Source organism: Gigantopelta aegis, chromosome 6 (assembly GCF_016097555.1).
Source record: "Gigantopelta aegis isolate Gae_Host chromosome 6, Gae_host_genome, whole genome shotgun sequence".
Classification (NCBI taxonomy): Eukaryota; Metazoa; Mollusca; class Gastropoda; order Neomphalida; family Peltospiridae; genus Gigantopelta; species Gigantopelta aegis.
In genome coordinates this window covers 92,032,104-92,054,200 of record NC_054704.1, presented here as the reverse complement: position 1 = coordinate 92,054,200, position 22,097 = coordinate 92,032,104, and the positions used below count along the sequence as shown (strand labels likewise).

General features: G+C 34.6%; 1 protein-coding gene across 1 annotated transcript; it reads left to right on the top strand.

Annotated features, from left to right (window-relative positions):
- The first annotated feature begins 5,963 nt into the window (after positions 1-5,963).
- LOC121376291 (UDP-glucose 4-epimerase-like) lies at positions 5,964-21,610 on the top strand. Its single transcript, XM_041504126.1, has 9 exons — positions 5,964-6,090; positions 8,209-8,306; positions 11,486-11,599; positions 12,270-12,446; positions 15,087-15,267; positions 16,141-16,226; positions 16,826-16,903; positions 18,318-18,432; positions 20,366-21,610. The coding sequence occupies exons 1-9, from the start codon at positions 5,964-5,966 to the stop codon at positions 20,428-20,430; spliced, it is 1,041 nt and encodes a 346-aa protein (XP_041360060.1). The 3' UTR covers positions 20,431-21,610.
- The last annotated feature ends 487 nt before the right edge of the window (positions 21,611-22,097 follow it).

Here is a 22,097-nt window from a genome sequence, read left to right as displayed (position 1 = left end):
AGTACTGTGATATCGGTAAACATGCCTTTCTGTAATGTTGAAACCAAATAGCCATAGTACTGTGATATCGGTAAACATGCCTTTCTGTAATGTTGAAACCAAATAGCCATAGTACTGTGATATCGGTAAACATGCCTTTCTGTAATGTTGAAACCAAATAGCCATAGTACTGTGATATGAGTAAACATGCCTTTCTGTAATGTTGAAACCAAATAGCCATAGTACTGTGATATCAGTAAACATGCCTTTCTGTAATGTTGAAACCAAATAGCCATAGTACTGTGATATCAGTAAACATGCCTTTCTGTAATGTTGAAACCAAATAGCCATAGTACTGTGATATCAGTAAACATGCCTTTCTGTAATGTTGAAACCAAATAGCCATAGTACTGTGATATGAGTAAACATGCCTTTCTGTAATGTTGAAACCAAATAGCCATAGTACTGTGATATGAGTAAACATGCCTTTCTGTAATGTTGAAACCAAATAGCCATAGTACTGTGATATGAGTAAACATGCCTTTCTGTAATGTTGAAACCAAATAGCCATAGTACTGATATGAGTAAACATGCCTTATCTGTAATGTTGAAACCAAATAGCCATAGTACTGTGATATGAGTAAACATGCCTTTCTGTAATGTTGAAACCAAATAGCCATAGTACTGTGATATGAGTAAACATGCCTTTCTGTAATGTTGAAACCAAATAGCCATAGTACTGTGATATGAGTAAACATGCCTTTCTGTAATGTTGAAACCAAATAGCCATAGTACTGTGATATGAGTAAACATGCCTTTCTGTAATGTTGAAACCAAATAGCCATAGTACTGTGATATGAGTAAACATGCCTTTCTGTAATGTTGAAACCAAATAGCCATAGTACTGTGATATGAGTAAACATGCCTTTCTGTAATGTTGAAACCAAATAGCCATAGTACTGTGATATGAGTAAACATGCCTTTCTGTAATGTTGAAACCAAATAGCCATAGTACTGTGATATGAGTAAACATGCCTTTCTGTAATGTTGAAACCAAATAGCCATAGTACTGTGATATGAGTAAACATGCCTTTCTGTAATGTTGAAACCAAATAGCCATAGTACTGTGATATGAGTAAACATGCCTTTCTGTAATGTTGAAACCAAATAGCCATAGTACTGTGATATCAGTAAACATGCCTTTCTGTAATGTTGAAACCAAATAGCCATAGTACTGTGATATGAGTAAACATGCCTTTCTGTAATGTTGAAACCAAATAGCCATAGTACTGTGATATGCCAGGGAAGGGAAAGCGCACAATGGGGGAGTCTGAAACCAAATGCCTTTTGTAATTGAAACCAAATAGCCCTAGTACTGTGATATGAGTAAACATGCCTTTCTGTAATGTTGAAACCAAATAGCCATAGTACTGTGATATGAGTAAACATGCCTTTCTGTAATGTTGAAACCAAATAGCCATAGTACTGTGATATGAGTAAACATGCCTTTCTGTAATGTTGAAACCAAATAGCCCTAGTACTGTGATATGAGTAAACATGCCTTTCTGTAATGTTGAAACCAAATAGCCATAGTACTGTGATATGAGTAAACATGCCTTTCTGTAATGTTGAAACCAAATAGCCATAGTACTGTGATATGAGTAAACATGCCTTTCTGTAATGTTGAAACCAAATAGCCATAGTACTGTGATATGAGTAAACATGCCTTTCTTGTGCTTAGGAGAGTGGATAATTAAAATTGCAGGTGGCGAAGTATCAATTTTATTTACTTAAATCCTGTCACAGAGGCTGTTCTCTTCATGTCAGGTAGTATATAGCACCTACTGTTAATAATTTAGTCAGTGCTTGGCTTTATATTTGTACTGTCACCAATGTATAATCAATAGTGGTGAGATACCTTAAGAAGTATGACGCCACCCACAACTCCCGAGCATTCGGGACACCTCGGTAAATTACGGTGTCTTTAGTATGATTCGTAGAAGCAGCCGAGGAGTTCCGAATGCAATGACTACATCCAAGGGAGGTAACTATGATATAATTTTGTGTTGTCCACGTTGAGGCGTTGTCACATAAAATAACAGCAGTATTTATACGGCGTTGTAAGTCTTTTATAGCTGTTGATTATTGTTTAACTTTTTTTCTGGTGAGTCAGTTTTATTATTTACCATCGGTTGTCTAAGTAAATGTGATACTTTTAATTTACAATTTTGATTTAAACCCGTGGTAATCCTACCGGCAAATGATACTGAACTGGCAGTCTGACTGTCATTCATCTCCATGACTGAATGAGTGACTCGCCGGTCTCGAGTCAGAAATTAGGACAGAATGATGGCTGAAAATCTGAAAATAATAATCTTAGTACGCTAAACTGCTATTTTAACTGGATACACGAACGGCGCATACATATATCGTGTTAATATACTGTTATGTCTTCTTTTTTCTCTGTCGAAAAAGTAAAATTAGGACAGATTGGTCATAGTCTATTCACTATTGATATGTTTTCAAGAAGGTGTGGAAGGGTAGGGCGTTTTAGGAATAAACAAACTGATTTAACTTTAATATCTAAAATGTTATGTGTTTATACAAACAGCACAATAATAATTAATGTGCAGCATTAAAATCATAATCCTGGGAACATTTTCATTTCAAAATCTTGATTAGAATTTAGAGATAGTTCTAGTCAGTTAAAAATTGATTAGCGACTACCAGTGCTTAATGTTTTAAAATTGTGTAGCGATCTCTGTAACTTATGTAGAATTGCCATACTATACTGAACAAAATGTTTCCTGTAATCTTGTTACCATTATTTGTTTGACATGTCTAAATGATTATGAAACTGTGAATATGTGCAGAAAATTATACAGTGGGTCTAGACTGGCAAGCAAAGTTACATGGGGGTGGGGGAGGGTCAGAACATGCTCCCCAGAAAATACATTAAAAAAGAAAGTTTGGGTAACTTAATTTTAGTTTTTCAAAAGCAAATGAGCTAAGCTCTCAAATGGGAGTTTCGAGGGTATTCTTTCCGGAAAAGTTTAAAATAAGATGTCCAGAGATGCAGTTCATGGTCTTTTGTGGATAATTAATTTAACTCCCCTAAAAAATTGCCCTCTGGATCTGCCATTGGCAAACTGGACTAGGGGGTGAATTATCCAATACCCTTAAATTACTAATTAAAACTAACATTACCTAATTATAGTTAACTATAGTACCTGGAGGTGCCAGGAATGACTTAATATCAGTGGTAGAGGACTAGCTAGATGCCCCATAGCTATAACATTGCATATTTCACAGTGAGAAAAAGTGAGGCAGTGATTGCTCGTTTGACTTTGATTGTGCATATTACATAATACAGTTTGTACCAGCTTAAACACAATGTTGAAAATTAGCAGTCGTCCGGTCGCCCATGGCGACCGTTTATGGTTAAAGATGACTAAGAATTTTACAAAGTTAGTCTGTTGGGCGACCATTGATTTTAGTGTCTGGTGAGTATGGTACTAGTTTAATAAGAAACACTGCAACTGAATCGAATGTGACAAAACACACCACGTCTATGTTGGTGCGAACAACAGATTTGGCAGCAGAAGACATAGAACATGTTCTATATTTTGACAGCACCAACATAATGAATAAAGATAAAATTCATATACCGGGTAAAAGCATATTAATTGATTACGTTTAAACCCATACCGTCTCAAATAGCATTTTATTGGGGGTAAAAGTGCAGTGTAAATTAAAACAAAAATTATTTACAAATTACCATCAAACTGCATAGGTTAACTCTTTTTGGATGGAACATCCAAGGTAATCTGAATGACACAACCGTAATACACGATCAGGGCCATATTGCTGCACAAAGCAGAGTCAGATGAGCATTTGGCATTCTGTGGAAGTCTATCCAGGAGAACAGCCACTCCCGAGGAAATAATTTTCTGGGAATTTCACCCCTCTTGTATCATCATAAAGTTCCCTCTTGCATTTCCACAAAGAGGACTGCCACTCCCAGACTAATTTACTAAAGCATGCGCAGTTCTATGTTTAGTCTGTTTCTACTGTATTATCTTTTACCCTGTATTGAAAATGAGATATAATATGTTTAATTTAATGGTACATGTACTTTGTAAAGAAACAGGTTTATTTATACTGGATTTCTTTTTTAATTCATTTTTTTTATTTGAGTTGGTATGGGGTTAAAACTTAACATGGTTAAATATCAATTCATTGTTTTTCTTTAACGCAAATGGTTATTATTCAACCAAAACACTATAGTTTTAATTTGACCTGTGCAGTTAAATTCCAATGTGATAATTGGAGGGCTGCTTGAATTTGAGAAGGGCCAGTAAGATTTTTCTTCAACTGGCCCTGCTGGTGACCTTGGTCTTTATGTTAATTTTCAACCCTGTAAACAGTAAAACCTTAGCTTTGTTGGTATGTTTGAATACAGCGTCCCAGTTTGTACATGTGCATATAGGTTATACCTATAGAAATTCCAATTATAGATAATGTTTCTAAGTACACGAGAAACGTGCATGGTAGAAAGGTTCTAATATAGGCCTTAGTCTGTTGACCAATCCCACTACCATTTATTTAAAATAATTTGTTTTAACTACAGTAGTGTATATTGATGTGTGGTTGATTTTCTTTTCACACGTTTATGGTAAGTGGTTTATTTTGAATATTATTTTTTAGTTAAATAGTACTTAGGCACAATCTACTTGTATTCTGGTCTATAGATAATAATATGTTGTATTGTTTGATTATTCCAGGTAGAGATGTCAAAAGACAAGTGTATTCTGGTCTATAGATAATAACATGTTGTTATTCCAGGAGGTAGAGATGTCGAAAGACAAGTGTATTCTGGTCTATAGATAATAACATGTTGTTTTGTTTGATTATTCCAGGAAGTAGAGATGTCGAAAGACAAGTGTATTCTGGTCTATAAATAATAACATGTTGTTTTGTTTGATTATTCCAGGAGGTAGAGATGTCGAAAGACAAGTGTATTCTGGTCTATAGATAATAACATGTTGTTTTGTTTGATTATTCCAGGAGGTAGAGATGTCGAAAGACAAGTGTATTCAGGAGGTAGAGAAAGACAAGTGTATTCTGGTCTATAGATAATAACATGTTGTTTTGTTTGATTATTCCAGGAAGTAGAGATGTGGAAAGACAAGTGTATTCTGGTCTATAGATAATAACATGTTGTTTTGTTTGATTATTCCAGGAAGTAGAGATGTCGAAAGACAAGTGTATTCTGGTCTATAAATAATAACATGTTGTTTTGTTTGATTATTCCAGGAGGTAGAGATGTCGAAAGACAAGTGTATTCAGGAGGTAGAGATGTCGAAAGACAAGTGTATTCTGGTCTATAGATAATAACATGTTGTTTTGTTTGATTATTCCAGGAAGTAGAGATGTGGAAAGACAAGTGTATTCTGGTCTATAGATAATAACATGTTGTTTTGTTTGATTATTCCAGGAAGTAGAGATGTCGAAAGACAAGTGTATTCTGGTCTATAAATAATAACATGTTGTTTTGTTTGATTATTCCAGGAGGTAGAGATGTCGAAAGACAAGTGTATTCTGGTCTATAGATAATAACATGTTGTTTTGTTTGATTATTCCAGGAGGTAGAGATGTCGAAAGACAAGTGTATTCAGGAGGTAGAGATGTCGAAAGACAAGTGTATTCTGGTCTATAGATAATAACATGTTGTTTTGTTTGATTATTCCAGGAAGTAGAGATGTGGAAAGACAAGTGTATTCTGGTCTATAGATAATAACATGTTGTTTTGTTTGATTATTCCAGGTTGAGATGTCGAAAGACAAGTGTATTCTGGTCTATAGATAATAACATGTTGTTTTGTTTGACTGTTCCAGGAGGGAAACAGGGCAAAAGACAAGTGTATTCTGGTCTATAGATCTATGATAACATGTTGTTTTGTTTGATTGTTCCAGGAAGTGGAGATGACGAAAGACAAGTGTATTCTGGTGACGGGTGGAGCTGGGTTTGTTGGAAGTCATTCGATCATTGAGATTCTGGCTGTTGGATACAGCGTGGTTGTCATAGACAACTTCGTCAACTCGTGTTTAGGTAGACTGAATTGTATTTCAGAGAATTACACAGGCAGTGTTTGACAAAGTCACTAGCCCTGACAGAAATTTAGACTAGTGCCCTATTTATTAATAGTAATACAGATGATCATTTCCTCTAGTCCAGACAAAAAAAACAACTAACCGGGACTGAGGACGTGTGGATTTTTCGAACTTTGCCCTATGATTAGCTCGTTAGATAACGCTTATCTTGTACTGAGATATTATTTCGAACGTTTGTATGTATCCAACTTGCATTTTTTCATTTGATGCATTTCGTTGTGTTGTAAGGTAAATGGTATCTAACTGGCTTGAGTGAAATATATACTCTTAAAAAAAAGTAGGGGAACCTGAAATATTAAAACATACGTTTTGACCACAGACATCCTAGTAAAGAACTTTCAGGTCTTGTTTATCAACACATCGAAACACATTCCATAGTTTGCACGTGCATCACGCAGTTCCCCGTACACGTGCGTTGGGTGTCATTCTCGATTTTGACAATTTCCAGGAAGGTCAATTAATCACTGTGGAACATTATTTCTGTCAATCTTTTCATTTTGTTGATCATACAGTTGTTATTGTTTTGTTTTTAGTAATTTTTATTGTTTGAATTTGCGATTTACTAATAAAAAAACGTCAACTTTTAAATTTCACTTCTGACCCCAATCGTCCTTCAAAATCTTTGGTGGTCATAAAACCTACTGTAATACTTAACTACCGCTTGTAATGTTTGCCCCCAAAAATCACTATTATCATATAACCATTACCCACAGCTAATATATACCTTACAATTTTGGCAATTGTAAATTTGTATTAGAGTTCCCCTACTTTTTTTTGAAGAGTATATTGTATTGTTTTCTTACATATCCTCAAAAAACATTTAAAAATTAAATTCCATCTTTAATGGTCATTTTATAAGCCTACAAGTTATTTTACGAGACTTTTTCTTTGCACAGTCAGCTTGACATTAGGTCAGCACCACATGTTATATATCACTCTCTGATATAATACATGTCATATAGTGATATGTTGCAGTGTGATACAACTATCACTACAAAGTGTTATCTCAGATAAGTGTGTAAAAAGTTAATGCAGTTAAACTTCGTTATCTCAACCTCAGTAATCTCGAGTGACAAATATATTTTTAATATTGTGAAATTATTACCAGGTGTAATTTTCACAAACAATTATTAGTCCCTACCGGTCCATCCAGAGGGTACTGTTGGTTTCATTTCCATCCTGTTTGTCTGTCCCACAATATAATTTTCTAAATGGTTTTTCTTTTCACAGTGCAATTGAGCTGAAATTTGGTGTGTAGCCAAGACTTCTACAATTGTTGTAACATCCACTAGCCATGGTATCAGTGAATTAAAACATTTACTAGCCACAATTAAAAATTCTCTTGCTCTACTTTACTTTTAGTTAATACAATTTGACTAAATAATAGTACTTAATAATCAGATATGTCACCTAAAGAGGGAGATAGATCTTAAAAACACTAACATTGGGGTTTGGTGTTGGGGCAGGCTATTCATATTTACAAAATTTAACTGCAACATTTGACTATTTCTTTTTTTTACTAGCCGTCTGGATGGCAATATTAGTTACATGTATTTACTAACCCAACATTGAATATCTCTAGCCATGGGAGTGGGTCTACCATAATCTTTCATGGTAATTTACCCATTTGTGTAAGAGTTATGGCCCTTGAATTTAGAAAATATGAACAGTTCTTTTCTGGATGTTTTTGGCAGTTCCTGAAGATATTGAAATGAAATTTTGTGTGTAGCTTTATCATGTACAGATTAAGTTTAATTTTCATGGTGATTTACCCAGTTATAGCCCTTGAACTTAGAAGATATCAAAATTGGTTGAGGGTCCGACATGTATTTCTTTAGCAGTACTTTCAGAATGCTTGTTATGTTTACCTTGCACCACCAATACTTTATGCTTGTTGGTTTTGTCCCTTCAGTATCCGGACTGTATCAAGTAAATATTGCACACTGTTTACTTTTACTCGTGTTTAAAGTCAACATATTTTATAGTTTGTTGGAATTGTTTATACACCAATTTAATAAAAAAAATAAACTTTAATTTTATGGATTTTTATTTCCAGAAAGTATTAAAAGAGTTGAAAAAATCTCAGGCAAGACAGTTGACTTCCATAAAATTGATATCTTGGATAAAGCAGCTTTACAAGATCTCTTTTCTAAGGTAATGTTAAGTTTATTTTTAAACTAATGTAAATATTTTGCTCTCTAGGATTTCAACAGACAGCAGGAGAATTATTTTTTAATATATACTTGTCTTGGTGAAGTCACAGAATGAGGTATATATGTATTATTTTTCTGGCAGTAGTCAGTAAAGTTTGTTTTATTTAACGACGCCACTAGAGCACATTGATTTTTTATCTTAACATCGGCTATTGGACGTCAAACATTTGGTCATTCGGACACTGTTTTTTAGAGAAAACCCGCTGTCGCCACATGGGCTACTCTTTTATGACAGACAGCAAGGGATCTTTTATTTGCGCTTCCCACAGGCAGGATAGCACAAAACATGGCCTTTGTTGAACCAGTTATGGATCACTGGTTGGTGTAAGTGGTTTACACCTACCCATTGAGCCTTGCTGAGCACTCACTCAGGGTTTGGAGTCGGGATCTGGATTAAAAATCCCAAGCCTTGACTGGGATCTGAACCCAGTACATACCAGCCTGTAGACCGATGGCCTAACCACGATGCCGGTGGCAGTAGTCAGAGTCAACTTCTGCTTTTAGATCAACATTCAGCTTGAGTAATTAGCTCAGTTTCTCACAAACTTTTAAGTTCCAGACCAATGAAATCTGGCTTATAGTACCATCTGCCTGTGTGCGTTTGTCGAAATTAATGTTAATTTAGACAATGTATTAAATTTTAATTTTTGTATTTAAGTAATATTTTTTTTGATAGAGGCTGCAGAAACACTATCAACTTACATGGTTAACTCCAGTGTTAAGTTTTCATTTCCAAAAAATTTAATAAAATTACGTTGACCAGTATGTTCAAGAAGACTGTTTATATTTTCAGCTTTTTCATTGCGATAATTTAAATCCTCATAAATTTAGAAGGCGTCTTTTAGAAATTGTTTTGTTTTTATTTTGAAATCATATGGATGATTTAGATGATTTTCTTTTTCTTTGTAAAAACTACATGTACACTGAAATTAAATAATAATAATAAAAAATAATGAATATCATTTCAGCAGAGTACTTTAAGGTGGGGAGTACTCAACATTATACAGATATTAATATCATATGTTAATTAAAATAATAATACCTAAATCTTGCCTTTTTCAAATGTATGAATGATTGTTGCAAACAGTTGTATTTCATTCATTTTATGAGGTCAGCTGGATAACATGACTGCATTGTTTGGCTCTGATCTTTGTTTAAAATAGCGTTTTTCAAGACATGATTATGTTATCAGATTTCTTTGGCAATGATGATGGATACTCCATATCAAGAATCAAACTACAATGTTTTCCTCAGACAGATCGATGACACGTAATTGACCACATCGTGTTGATCTTTTCTATTTGTGAACAGCTATTCACTGTAGTTTCTGATCGGGGAGGAACATATCAGATGACATGATAATCACGTAATGCGACCTCACTGATAATCACATTTACCACACCTTAGTGTATTTATGTTGTTAGCTTTCAACATTATTTGGTGTCTTATCATATTGAAGTGCCTTCATGTATCTATAGTCCGTAACACGGGGAACTCCTTTTTTCATACTATGGAATTTACTACAAGTTATTTATTTGTAAGCCGATTGTTTTCTAAATGACACACAAAAATTGTATATTTTTGTTATTTTCAATACACTTTTACATTGTTTTTTATTATGTCAAATGAAACTGAAATTATTTACAAAAAACATTTTTGTAGGAGGATGGGACGGATACTACATGTGTTGATGTACTGGTACCTGTAATATTGGCGCTCCCTTCTACTGAAATGTTTTAATATTAGGTTCTTTCCATGTTCTGCTAACTTTTTTCCATTAAATTCTCATCTCTTTGTTCTATTGACATTTTTATATATTAAATTCTCATCATATACATACATTTACTAGCACATATTTATAGGATATTGAACAGATTTCCATTTCGTATCATGAAATAATTTACATTGTGACATAATTTACATTGTCACTCGCTAAAATTTGTGACAACTGAAAATTATTTCACTCGGGACATATACTTGATATGAAATGGTTTCGACGTTAATATCCTATTTATTACCCATAATCGATCTTAATTTATATCCATCAGCTTGTTTGGTTGACATTCCTATAACATTGTAGTGCGCCAATCAGTGACGTCACAAAGTGTTATGTCCCACTTGGACATTCTAGTGGGACGTATCACTTTGATATGCACCAAGATATTTTTAACAATATGAGTAATAAATAGCATTATATTGTAAACATTGACTTGTTTGTCCATCTAGTAATAAAATCATGCAGCCCAATGAAGGGATTTTGTACACACTGATACATTTTTTTTTGTTTAAAGAAGAAAAGGTTAGAAAGAAAAAAGAAAAACAATTCTTATAATTAAAAACAATACAAATAATATATATACAGAACTTCACATCCATAGTTTTCGTTTTTTGTTTATTGCATGGGTTTATTTTGCACAAGAATATATACCACGAGACTGAGTATTGGTTGAGTGGTATGTTCTTTCACAAAATAAAATAAACAGGTGCAATAAATAGGAAGTGAAAACAATGTATGTGAAGTTCTGTATTTATTACATACATTCTTTTATGCTTTACAAAAATGGTTTTTAATTTAAAGTCATAACAACACTTTGTTAAGTTTATGATCAAAACTCCTTTACTTAATGTTAAGAATCATACTCTGCAGTAGCGAGGTTAATCTCCTATTTATTAACCATAATCAATATTAATTTATATTAGTCAGCTCGTTTGGTTGACGTTCCTGTAAGGTTATAGTGCGCCAATCGATGATGTCACAAAGTGTTACGTCCCACTTGGCGTTCTAGTGGGACGTATCACTTTGATATGTACCAAGATATTTTTGGGTAATAATTAGCATTATATTATGAACAATGACTGTTTGTCCATCTAGTAATAGAATCATGCAGCCCAATGAAGGGATTTTGTACACACTGATACATTGTTTTTTCTTTTAAAGAAGAAGAAAAGATTAGAAAGAAAAAAGAAAAACATGTCTTATAATTAAAAGCAGCACAAATAATATACATGCTTCTCAAACTATACTGACTCGCTGATAACTATGGTGACTCGGGCTATAGCAGCTTACATGTTTTTGAAAAGCTGCCTATCATAATGCATTATTTTAATTGTTTTTTCCAGTACAAGTTCTATGCTGTAATTCATTTCGCGGGTCTGAAGGCTGTTGGAGAGTCATGTCAACATCCTCTGCTGTATTACAAAAACAATGTAGAGGGCACTGTTAGTTTATTGGAAGTAAGTATACGGCTTAAGTCTGGAACATAAAGCAGCATTATCGACTTGTTTCCTTGTTCATGTTTTCACCACGACTGGTATATCAAAGGCCGTGGTATGTGCTGTTCTGTCTGTCGGATGGTGCATATAAAAGATCCCTTACTACTGATGAACATTTTTAAAGGTTTCCACTCTAAGACTATATGTCAAAATACCAAATGACATCATCCCACAGACAGGATAGCCTTTGATTACCAATCGTGGTGCACTGGCTGGAACGAGAAATAGCCCAATGGGTCCATTGACTAGGACGGATCTTGGACAGACAGCGCATCAAGCAAGCTCTTTACCACTAGGCTACACATCCTGCAACATGAAACAATTTGATTGCTCCCCTAACAGATTATGGGAGCCATGTACAATAATGCCATATTAGTACCATATAAATTCACATACTAAGGGTGGCTAAAAATTACTCTCTTTGAACTAATCACAGGGTAGTGATTGGGAGGGTGGGTGGGGAAAGATTGATATGGTGAAGTCTGCAGTGTAACGATACATTGTACTTTTTATTATAGCATGCTAGTATAGTGTTTATTATTGTGTTAAAGGTAATTAAATTTATTGGACAGAACCCATGCTACTGCATGTTTGTGTGTTTTATACAGCAGAGTTGTTTATATCTTTGCAGGTGATGTCCGAATACGGAGTGTGCAATATTATCTTCTCTAGTTCAGCAACAGTTTACGGTTTACCTCAATATTTACCCATTGACGAAAAGCATCCTGTGGGAGGGTGTACGAATCCTTATGGAAAGACTAAGTTATTTATCGAAGAAATCTTGCTGGACGTGGACAAGACTTCAAAGGTAAGTGGAAAAACAGATTCAGAAGAAGCAGGGAGCATCATATTGAGGTGTGTGTGTTTGGGGGGTGGGGGTGGTGGGGTGGTATGCGTGTAACCTCCTGTACTATTTTCATTAAAACAAAGGACAAAAATACTTTTACCAGACATCCCACATGTGGGAGATTGATTTAAAGACATCTGCTTGGCTGGGTCATGGTGATGACCTGAATGTCAAAGCGAAACTATTCCATGAAATTAACACTACCAAAACAGATTGCTTTGTTACAAGTATAGGTTATTTAATTAAACCTACGTCAATGGGGAATAACCAACAATAAATTCAATAAATGAAATACTATTTATGGAACATAATGCCCTATGTTCTATACTCGAACTACACACCGCAAACATAATAAACATAATAAACTATTGCATAATACACATGTCTTATGTAAGAAATATGGAAAGGCGCAAAGTAAAGAACTAACAGTGGTGTTGTACAATGCCACCTATACTAGTGTTAAGTTATTCCCCATGACTACACTTTAATTAAATCTACGTCAATGGGGAATAACCGACAATAAATTCAATAAATGAAATACTATTTATTGAACATAATGCCCTATGTTCTATACTCGAACTACACACCGCAAACATAATAAACATAATAAACTATTGCATAATACACATGTCTTATGTAAGAAATATGGAAAGGCGCAAAGTAAAGAACTGACAGTGGTGTTGTACAATGCCACCTATACTAGTGTTAAGTTATTCCCCATGACTACACTTTAATTAAATCTACGTCAATGGGGAATAACCGACAATAAATTCAATAAATGAAATACTATTTATTGAACATAATGCCCTAATAGTGAGCCCTGTTAAGTGTGGTGTGTTTTAAGACCACAAACACAATAACTAAAATCATACATGTTACAGCTGATGAGAATATGTAGCACAATACCTTAAGTTAAGTAGAACTTAAGATAGTTTCAGTGTAGGCAAGTGGGGTATTGGAATGCACATAATGTTCAAAGAAAACAAATTCGGTTTTCCATATTCCTAGTTTTCGGACAATCTGGGAGTCAAAGTTGTGTGCTATAGAGTACGTAGCCCCTGTTGGGCGAAATGATTTTGCAGAGTACCCTTGCTGATCCAGTCCCACAAGTTTAATAGCATCTTGTAAGATAATTGCAACTGTTGAAGTGTCTATTGCACTGAAAGGCGATCTTACGGTCAGAAACACAAGCGATTCAGCTTTATCTTGAATACTGGACGTTTTTTCAATATAAACCTTTAGAGAAGCTACTGGATCAAGCTTTTGACACCTTTGTGGTAGATCTGAACGTCAAAACCATCTCTATGGGTATCATTCTTTATTCCAAAGAATTTTATTCGAAGTAATCCATCGTTTGAAAATTCCAATTGTTTTATAGTAAATACCACTTTTTTAACTTTTCCTGTAATCAAATAGCAGGTAAGTATGTTTGGAGCAATATCTGATGGTCTTAACAAACGTAAATCTTTCACCGACAACAGTTCATTGTCTTGCCATGACATAAACAAATCACAAAACTTTTCAACAGGCAACACTGTGGATTTCTTCATCTGTGTTTTAGTTGTAGATTTGATAAGAGCTTCCACCAAGTTCAGCAAAAAAGTTGATCGCCCTGGGCTTTTTAGCTCCATAGCATCATATAAATGATTTATGGTTGCAGTAGCACAATTCAGATTAGATTAGGTCTTTGTAGAAAGTCAGCCAGAATATTCGTTTTGGTAGGTGGAAATGGTTCACCCATATCGGCACAAAATGTATTAAAGTGATCAATGTAACGGTTATACAATGCTAACGTTGAAGGAGCTAAATAAAACTTATATACATTAATGTTTTCCACTGACCATTTCTTGTTTACGAGAGATTGTTCCCAGATATTCTCCAGGCTTACAGTTTCCACCGAGGGTTTTGTAAAGGTTCTGCATGTCCCAGCATAAAGTAAAGAACTGACGGTGGCATTGTACAACGCCACCTATGCTAGTGTTAAGTTATTCCCCTTGACTACACACTGCAAGAAGGAATGCACTATTAATAAGTAGTAGGTAGTAACCTGGTAGGGATGGATATAGCTCAGTGGTGAAGTGCTCGCCTGTTGAGCAGTCGGTCTAGGATCAATCCCTGTCTGGGCCCATTGGGCTATTTCTCGTTCCACCCAGTGCATCACGACTGGTATATCAACGGCAGTGGTATGTGCTATCCTGTCTGTGGGATGGTGCATATAAAAGATCCCTTGCTACTAATGGAAAAATGCAGAAGGTTTCCTCTCTAAGACTATATGTTAGAATTACCAAATGTTTTACATCCAATAACCGCTGATGAATAAATCAATGTGCGCTAGTGATGTTATTAAAACTTAAAACTTCTAAACCTCGTTTGTATGATATGTAAATTTATCTGTTATCTTTCATTTATCTTACAGTCATATGACTATGCCGTGGGTTTTGATATACTGCTGGTGGAAGAAAAATGTCTTTCAATCAGTTATTCTTTGTTCTTTTTTATTATTATTATTTTTATTATCAGTTTAATTGTATAGAGAATGTTTACATTTTAGGACGTTTTTGTATTTTGATTAAGTGAAAATAAACTGTTTTCTTTTTTCAGGAATGGAATGTTGTTCTGCTCCGATATTTCAACCCAGCCGGGGCCCATGAGTCTGGCCTGATTGGTGAAGATCCCCAAGGAACACCTAACAACCTTATGCCGTTTGTTTCACAAGTTGCTATTGGTCGACTTAATGAACTGCAGGTTTATGGAAGTGACTATGATACACCTGATGGCACAGGTACATTTTGCACTTAAATTGATTAGGTAGAATATTTGTAATATGGTCTAACATTACAGTTAAGCAATACATGTGTAATAAAACTGAAATGAATTGTTATATTTTATTTTTTAAGCAGTAGTCAAATTTTTTTTTTAAATGGATAGATAGTGTCATTAAACGAAACAAAAAACTTATAAAACTTTTTAACGAAGATGTACAGGCCTCAAAATATACATAGTGCCTGATAAAGCATGTAGATGTAACCATAAAGTATGGGCCTTGTAATTATGACACATTTATGAAAGTTCACAATTACCATTGTAATCCCTTCACAAATACACTGATGGGTGGGACATAGTACAGTGTTCGTTTGATGCGTGGTCGGTCTAGGATCGATCCCCATTGGTGGGCCCATTGAGCTATTTCTTTTTCCAGCCAGTGCACCACGACTGGTATATCAAAGGCGTGGTATGTGCTATCCTGTCTGTGGGATGGTGCATATAAAAGATCCCTTGCTACTAATGAAAAAATGTAGCAGGTTTCCTCTCTAAGACTATATGTCAAAATTACCAAATGTTTGACATCCAATAGCTGATGATTAATAAATCAATGTGCTCTAGTGGTGTCGTTAAACAAAACAAACAAGCAAAATACACTGATATACTTTGTTATTCATTCATAATCATATCACTGTTCTCGTTACAAGTATGTGTGTAAGTTACATTTAAACAGCACACAATATATCAAACTTTAGGTTGTGGTGTTTTTGGTTTTTTTAAATGTGGAGAACAATGTAGTTTCATATGTGGTAACCTGAACAACCGTTTTTGAGTCACGTTAATGCCTGATGTAGCCAGTTCTTCTTTGAGATGTTAACAACTGATATTTCAGGTGTGCGAGACTACATCCATGTAGTGGACTTGGCGCAGGGACATGTGGCAGCTCTGAAAAAACTGGAGGAAAACTGTAGATTTAAGGTCAGTATCTACAGAACTCTTACTGTAATAGTCTCTACAGGTTCAATATCTGTCCCTTGTAGTTTACCATTTTGGGACAGAAATATTATTGATGAAGACCTTTCCACTCCATCCACCTTCATGAGAATAAGACAAACTGAAATTGTTTTAAAGTTTTTGCTGACCCCAGATCTTAATATTTATTTCATCACCTTTTCCATTTGTAGAATCGTTTTTTGTATGTTAGTCAATGGTCATTCAAGGACATTACATCTGTCATGTAATTGTTAATAATGCTTTATTCAACAGACTGATTGTTAGTCTGCTTTTAAATAAATATTGTTCTTAGATCAAGATCATATAAGTATGGCTTACAGTATTAAGAAGGAATACATTTTGTTTTCCTTCCAAATATTCTGTCAACCTCCGTCATATGTAATGACTGTTAAACGCTGATAAACAGTTCCTCAAATATGTTTTTCGTGTTGCTTCTTTTAAATGTGTATTATTTACAAGACCTAAATATAATCTGAGAAATGTCAGAATTTTCTTCTAATCAGAAACAATATTAATTGTCATGTGAAAAACATTTTTAAAATATTGATATATTTCTGTTTCAGATCTACAACCTTGGTACAGGACAGGGCTATTCAGTTCTTGATATGGTAAAGGCATTTGAAGAAGCTTCTGGTAAAAAGGTACAGTTTTATTGCAACCATCTTTCTGTAATGATTGATCATTTGATTGCATTCTGTATGGGTCGTTATAAATCAGTTTATGGTAGCGATGGGTGGGTATGATGATAATCTTGTGAATTTTACACTATTTGATTGCATTCTGTATGGGTCGTTATAAATCAGTTTATGGTAGCGATGGGTGGGTATGATGATAATCTTGTGAATTTTACACTATTTGATTGCATTCTGTATGGGTCGTTATAAATCAGTTTATGGTAGCGATGGGTGGGTATGATGATAATCTTGTGAATTTTACACTATTTGATTGCATTCTGTATGGGTCGTTATAAATCAGTTTCTGGTAGCGATGGGTGGGTATGATGATAATCTTGTGAATTTTACACTATTTGATTGCATTCTGTATGGGTCGTTATAAATCAGTTTATGGTAGCGATGGGTGGGTATGATGATAATCTTGTGAATTTTACTCTATTTGATTGCATTCTGTATGGGTCGTTATAAATCAGTTTATGGTAGCGATGGGTGGGTATGATGATAATCTTGTGAATTTTACACTATTTGATTGCATTCTGTATGGGTCGTTATAAATCAGTTTATGGTAGCGATGGGTGGGTATGATGATAATCTTGTGAATTTTACACTATTTTTACTAGATTATAACAACCCATAATTGAATTAAAATATAATCATGTACCTGTAGGAAGGCTATTTACTGGTATTGTATCATTCTGCTGAAGTCAAAATGCAAGATATATGGATTACGTTTCTGACGGTTATTTTAGCGTTTAGAGTCGGGGTTAAGGTTTTCATGTTTAGCTCCATTTTTTGTAAACGTAAAGACATAGACCAATGAAACCTGGTTTATAGCTGCACCTGTGTTCAATTTTAATCTTTAATTAAAATACATATCATGTTTAGGTCCATTTCCAAAAAACTATCCTAGTCCTAGATTAATTAAACTTGGTTTGTAGTTGAATCTGTGAGTGTTCACATCTATGCACTTTAAACAAAAAATCTATTTATTAAATTAAACTTAATGAAAACAATAATAATTTTTTTTTTACAAAATGTTTTGTTTTACATCATGAATTTACATTACAGATTTTTTTTTCTTGTATAAAATTAATTAAATAATATAACTTTGAAAATGCATTCAGATGAACATATATGAATTATACATAACTAAATAATTTTTTCGTAGGTGAGATTTTTAATCCTGCAGAAATCTTATTTTCCTTAGAAACCATTTAATTATGATCAATATACCCTTTTAACCATATGGAATTAGAACTTTATATTTTCATTTCTTTTGAGACCTATTACACACATGCCAATTATAGTCCTTAAACTCACCAATGATTTTCTAATAAATAAAAACCAAATATCACATGCTAAATATTTAAATCTAAAATAGGTCCCTTACAAAATGGTGGATAGAAGACCAGGTGATGTGGCGTCCTGCTATGCAGACCCGTCTCTAGCCAAGAAAGAACTTGGGTGGACGGCAAAGAAAGGCTTAAAGGAAATGTGTAAGTACATATCAATGTTACCATGATGATTTTCTTATTTGCATGGTGGTGATGATTGAATGAATTTAGGATGGGATCTATCTGAGTTGGTAGAGCGCTTGTTTAAAGTTCTTGGGTCATAGGATCGAACTACATCATTGGACCCATTCTCTGATTGGGTTTTCCTCATCCCAATCAGTGCCCTGTGACTCATATATCAGAGACTGTGGTATGTGCTGCCCTGTCCATGGAAAGGTGCATATAAAAGACTCCTTGTTGCTATTGGAAAAATGTAGCAGATTTACCTGTAAAACTATATGTTAGACATATTAATTGTTGACATCCAAGAGCCGATGATTAATAAAACAATATGCTCTAGTGGTGGTGTTGAACAAAACAGTTTAACAAACATTTTATGTTTAAACATATTCACATCTATCTGTGAAATGAGAACACATTTATATGTATTTTATGTTTAAACATATTCACGTCTATCTGTGAAATGAGAACACATTTATATGTATTTTATGTTTAAACATATTCACGTCTATCTGTGAAATGAGAACACATTTATATGTATTTTATGTTTAAACATATTCACGTCTATCTGTGAAATGAGAACACATTTATATGTATTTTATGTTTAAACATATTCACATCTATCTGTGAAATGAGAACACATTTATATGTATTTTTGTCACTGGAACATAAACATTTGAACGAAGGTCTAAAAGTTTAAAGTCTGATCTATATGTCCACATAAGTGGCCTCGTTAAGGCTGTTAGGGTGCACAGCTTGTAGGGACGAGATGGGTTGCATCCCATCAAGAAAACCCATAGATTGACAGTCAGTAGATGTTGAAGATGTAGTGCTGTGCTGAAATACAGATCTTGAGAAGCCGGATCCGTCTGAACAAGAGAGAGAATCAGACTAGGGTATAGTTCAGTTGTCATGGGTTGGTATAGTGGTGTGGATGGGCCTGACTCCGGAGGATACGAGATGGTATCACAATAAAACAAAGTAAAGTGTGGGGTGGTCAATCTTCTAGTGCTGCTAGGACAGGCTCGGACATGTAGAGACTAAACGTGAACAACCGTGGCGTTCTGCAGAATGGCCATCATACGAGTCAGACGGAGAAATGACGTGGAGGCAAGGAATCTCGCTAAAAAAGAATCCAACCTGGTGGTGCAGACTGTCGAAACGAGAAGCGTTCAATCAGTTTCAGTGGCCGCATACATCCCAGTAGAAAACTTCCCTTTGCTGACAAAAACAACAAAAGTGAAGGATCCCCAAGTCGAGCCGCGAAAGCACGTGCAGTGTGTACAAACACGTCTTACCGCGACAATCTCAGACTGGGAATGAAAACCCTTGAGGTCAGGTTAACTGTTCATCAATAGAGGAAACAATCCAAGTTTTCTACATTCTTCTTCTTCTTTTTATTATTATTATTATTTAATGTTGTGTGTACATATTACTTTTGTGGCCAACTAACTCTCAGCTATAGTAGTAAGCAATTGCTTTAGACATGATCTTAGATCAGTTATTTACCCATTTGGTAGATGACAATCCAAAAATGTATCTGCTGTTTGACTGATTATTTCATGGCAGACAGCTTTGAAGTGGTAAAGTCTATTAGACTAAGTTGACAGGGCAGAGCTTGTAATTTGCAAACATGTGTAACTTGTTGACATTGAAGACATTTTTTTGGCAATTCCGGCCCATGAAAAAGTAGTGCTTTTTGTGTGAAATGTGTGTGCTCTGCCCAGGTTTAGTGGGTGTGTTGTCCTTTTTAAGGTACGTTGCCTTCAGGCATGCAAAGGTGCATGAAAAATTCCATTGGCCTACTAATGCTATATAGAAACATATAGCATAAATAATTGTGGTTTGTGGCAGCATATGATAGAACCCCCGGAGATGGAGTTATCTAACTTTGTATTTAATTTTGATTCTGCAGGCGAGGATCTTTGGCGATGGCAGATGATGAATCCAAAGGGTTTTAAAACGACCAGTGAAATCTAGAAACAACGAGGTAGATCTTGGCTTCTTCACTTCAATGATATCAAGAAGATCTTTACAAAGAAGTCTTCTAAAGGAATGTATGTCTTAAAATTCAGTATGCAGCATTGTGATATGAAACTCAACAACCAGGGTCCATTGCTTACTGGTATATGTCTTTAAGAGTGATTTGGTGCTGAAGTCTCGATTCTTATTTGTTATGCAAATTATTATGTAATTGGAGACAGTTCATGGGTTGGACAAATTTCTTGAATTTTTAAAATTCATTTATTTATTTTTAAACTTCTTGAGCTTGTAGTTTTTATTTCACTTGTAGCGATCGTTATGGAAGACAAGATATAATTTTTGTTTACTGTTGTCACAGTGCCAACATTTATTTATTTTTAGCTCTAAGAACTATAAGTATTAGATGAACTAAATTTCATACTGAAACAAATCATGAACAAAATAACATCTTTTTGTCTCATGCACATATAGAATGGATTAAATTCTTATACACCAAAACTGACAAAATTAATCCAAATCGTAACAAAATTTACAAGACTCTATGCAGAACGGACCACAATCAACTTGAACATATTTACTGTTTAACATGTGGGTGTTCGGTGACCCCCATCTCCTTTTTTAAAAGTTTGGAAATTTGTCTAATTATTGCGCAAATATTAGTTTCCATCTATCAATTTCGGTCAGTTTAGTTGATTTAGGTGTTTAGATGGAGCATGCATATTTCAGTGTCAACATTTTGCTTGGCTGTTAGTTATGCAACACTTTTTTTTTCATGACGCTTTTTTTTTTTTATGCGAAGTTCATACATAAATGACAATCAGATGTCACTTGTGCCTACGTACATACCTTAATAGCAGCTCGGCAGTGCATTTTTTTTTTTACTGTGTAGAACCATTACATTGATTATGTAGGTGCTGTTTCCTAGATCCCATGTTATTAAACGACTGGCTACCATGGACTTAATTTCACTGTGTGCTGTTTTCAGCTTTTTCTGTATTATTAATCATCTGTACAGTGTTTCTGGTGTTTCTGCTGTTTGTAAAACAATTTCCATACTCTTTGTTTAAAACACATATGGTAATCATCTGATGCGTTGCATACATTGTAAATTGGGGGAGGGGCATTTTAAACCATTGTGCAACCCTAACCCTGATCCACACTTTTCATAACCTACTTCTCTGGTAAAGATACATAGAGGATTCGTCACGAGTATTTTTTAATATGGAAAATATCAACTGAATTTATGTTAATCAGTATTTGTCGAGGCTCTGCCGAAACAAATATCGATTAACTAGACGAGGTTGATATTTTACATATTAAAAAACACGAGTAGCGAAATCTATTTATCCTATAACACTTCTAAAATAACATTCTAATTACTTTTTTAGTAAATCACAGTACTAAAGTCGCCGCCATCGATAATATGACGTCACCACGATTAGCACAGATTATTTTGATGTCATGCATTTTAAACAAATCTTTGAAAACGTTACGTTCAGGTACATGGGTCTTGTTGGCTTGTAAGCAAATGACCCATCCACAGCAACAAATTACCTAGAGACCTTGCAGATTTGCATACCATTATTAACCGGGTTAATAAAGTAAATTATCACATGGGTTTATGACATGGATATCATGGGTAGGTAACAGGATAAATTTGTATA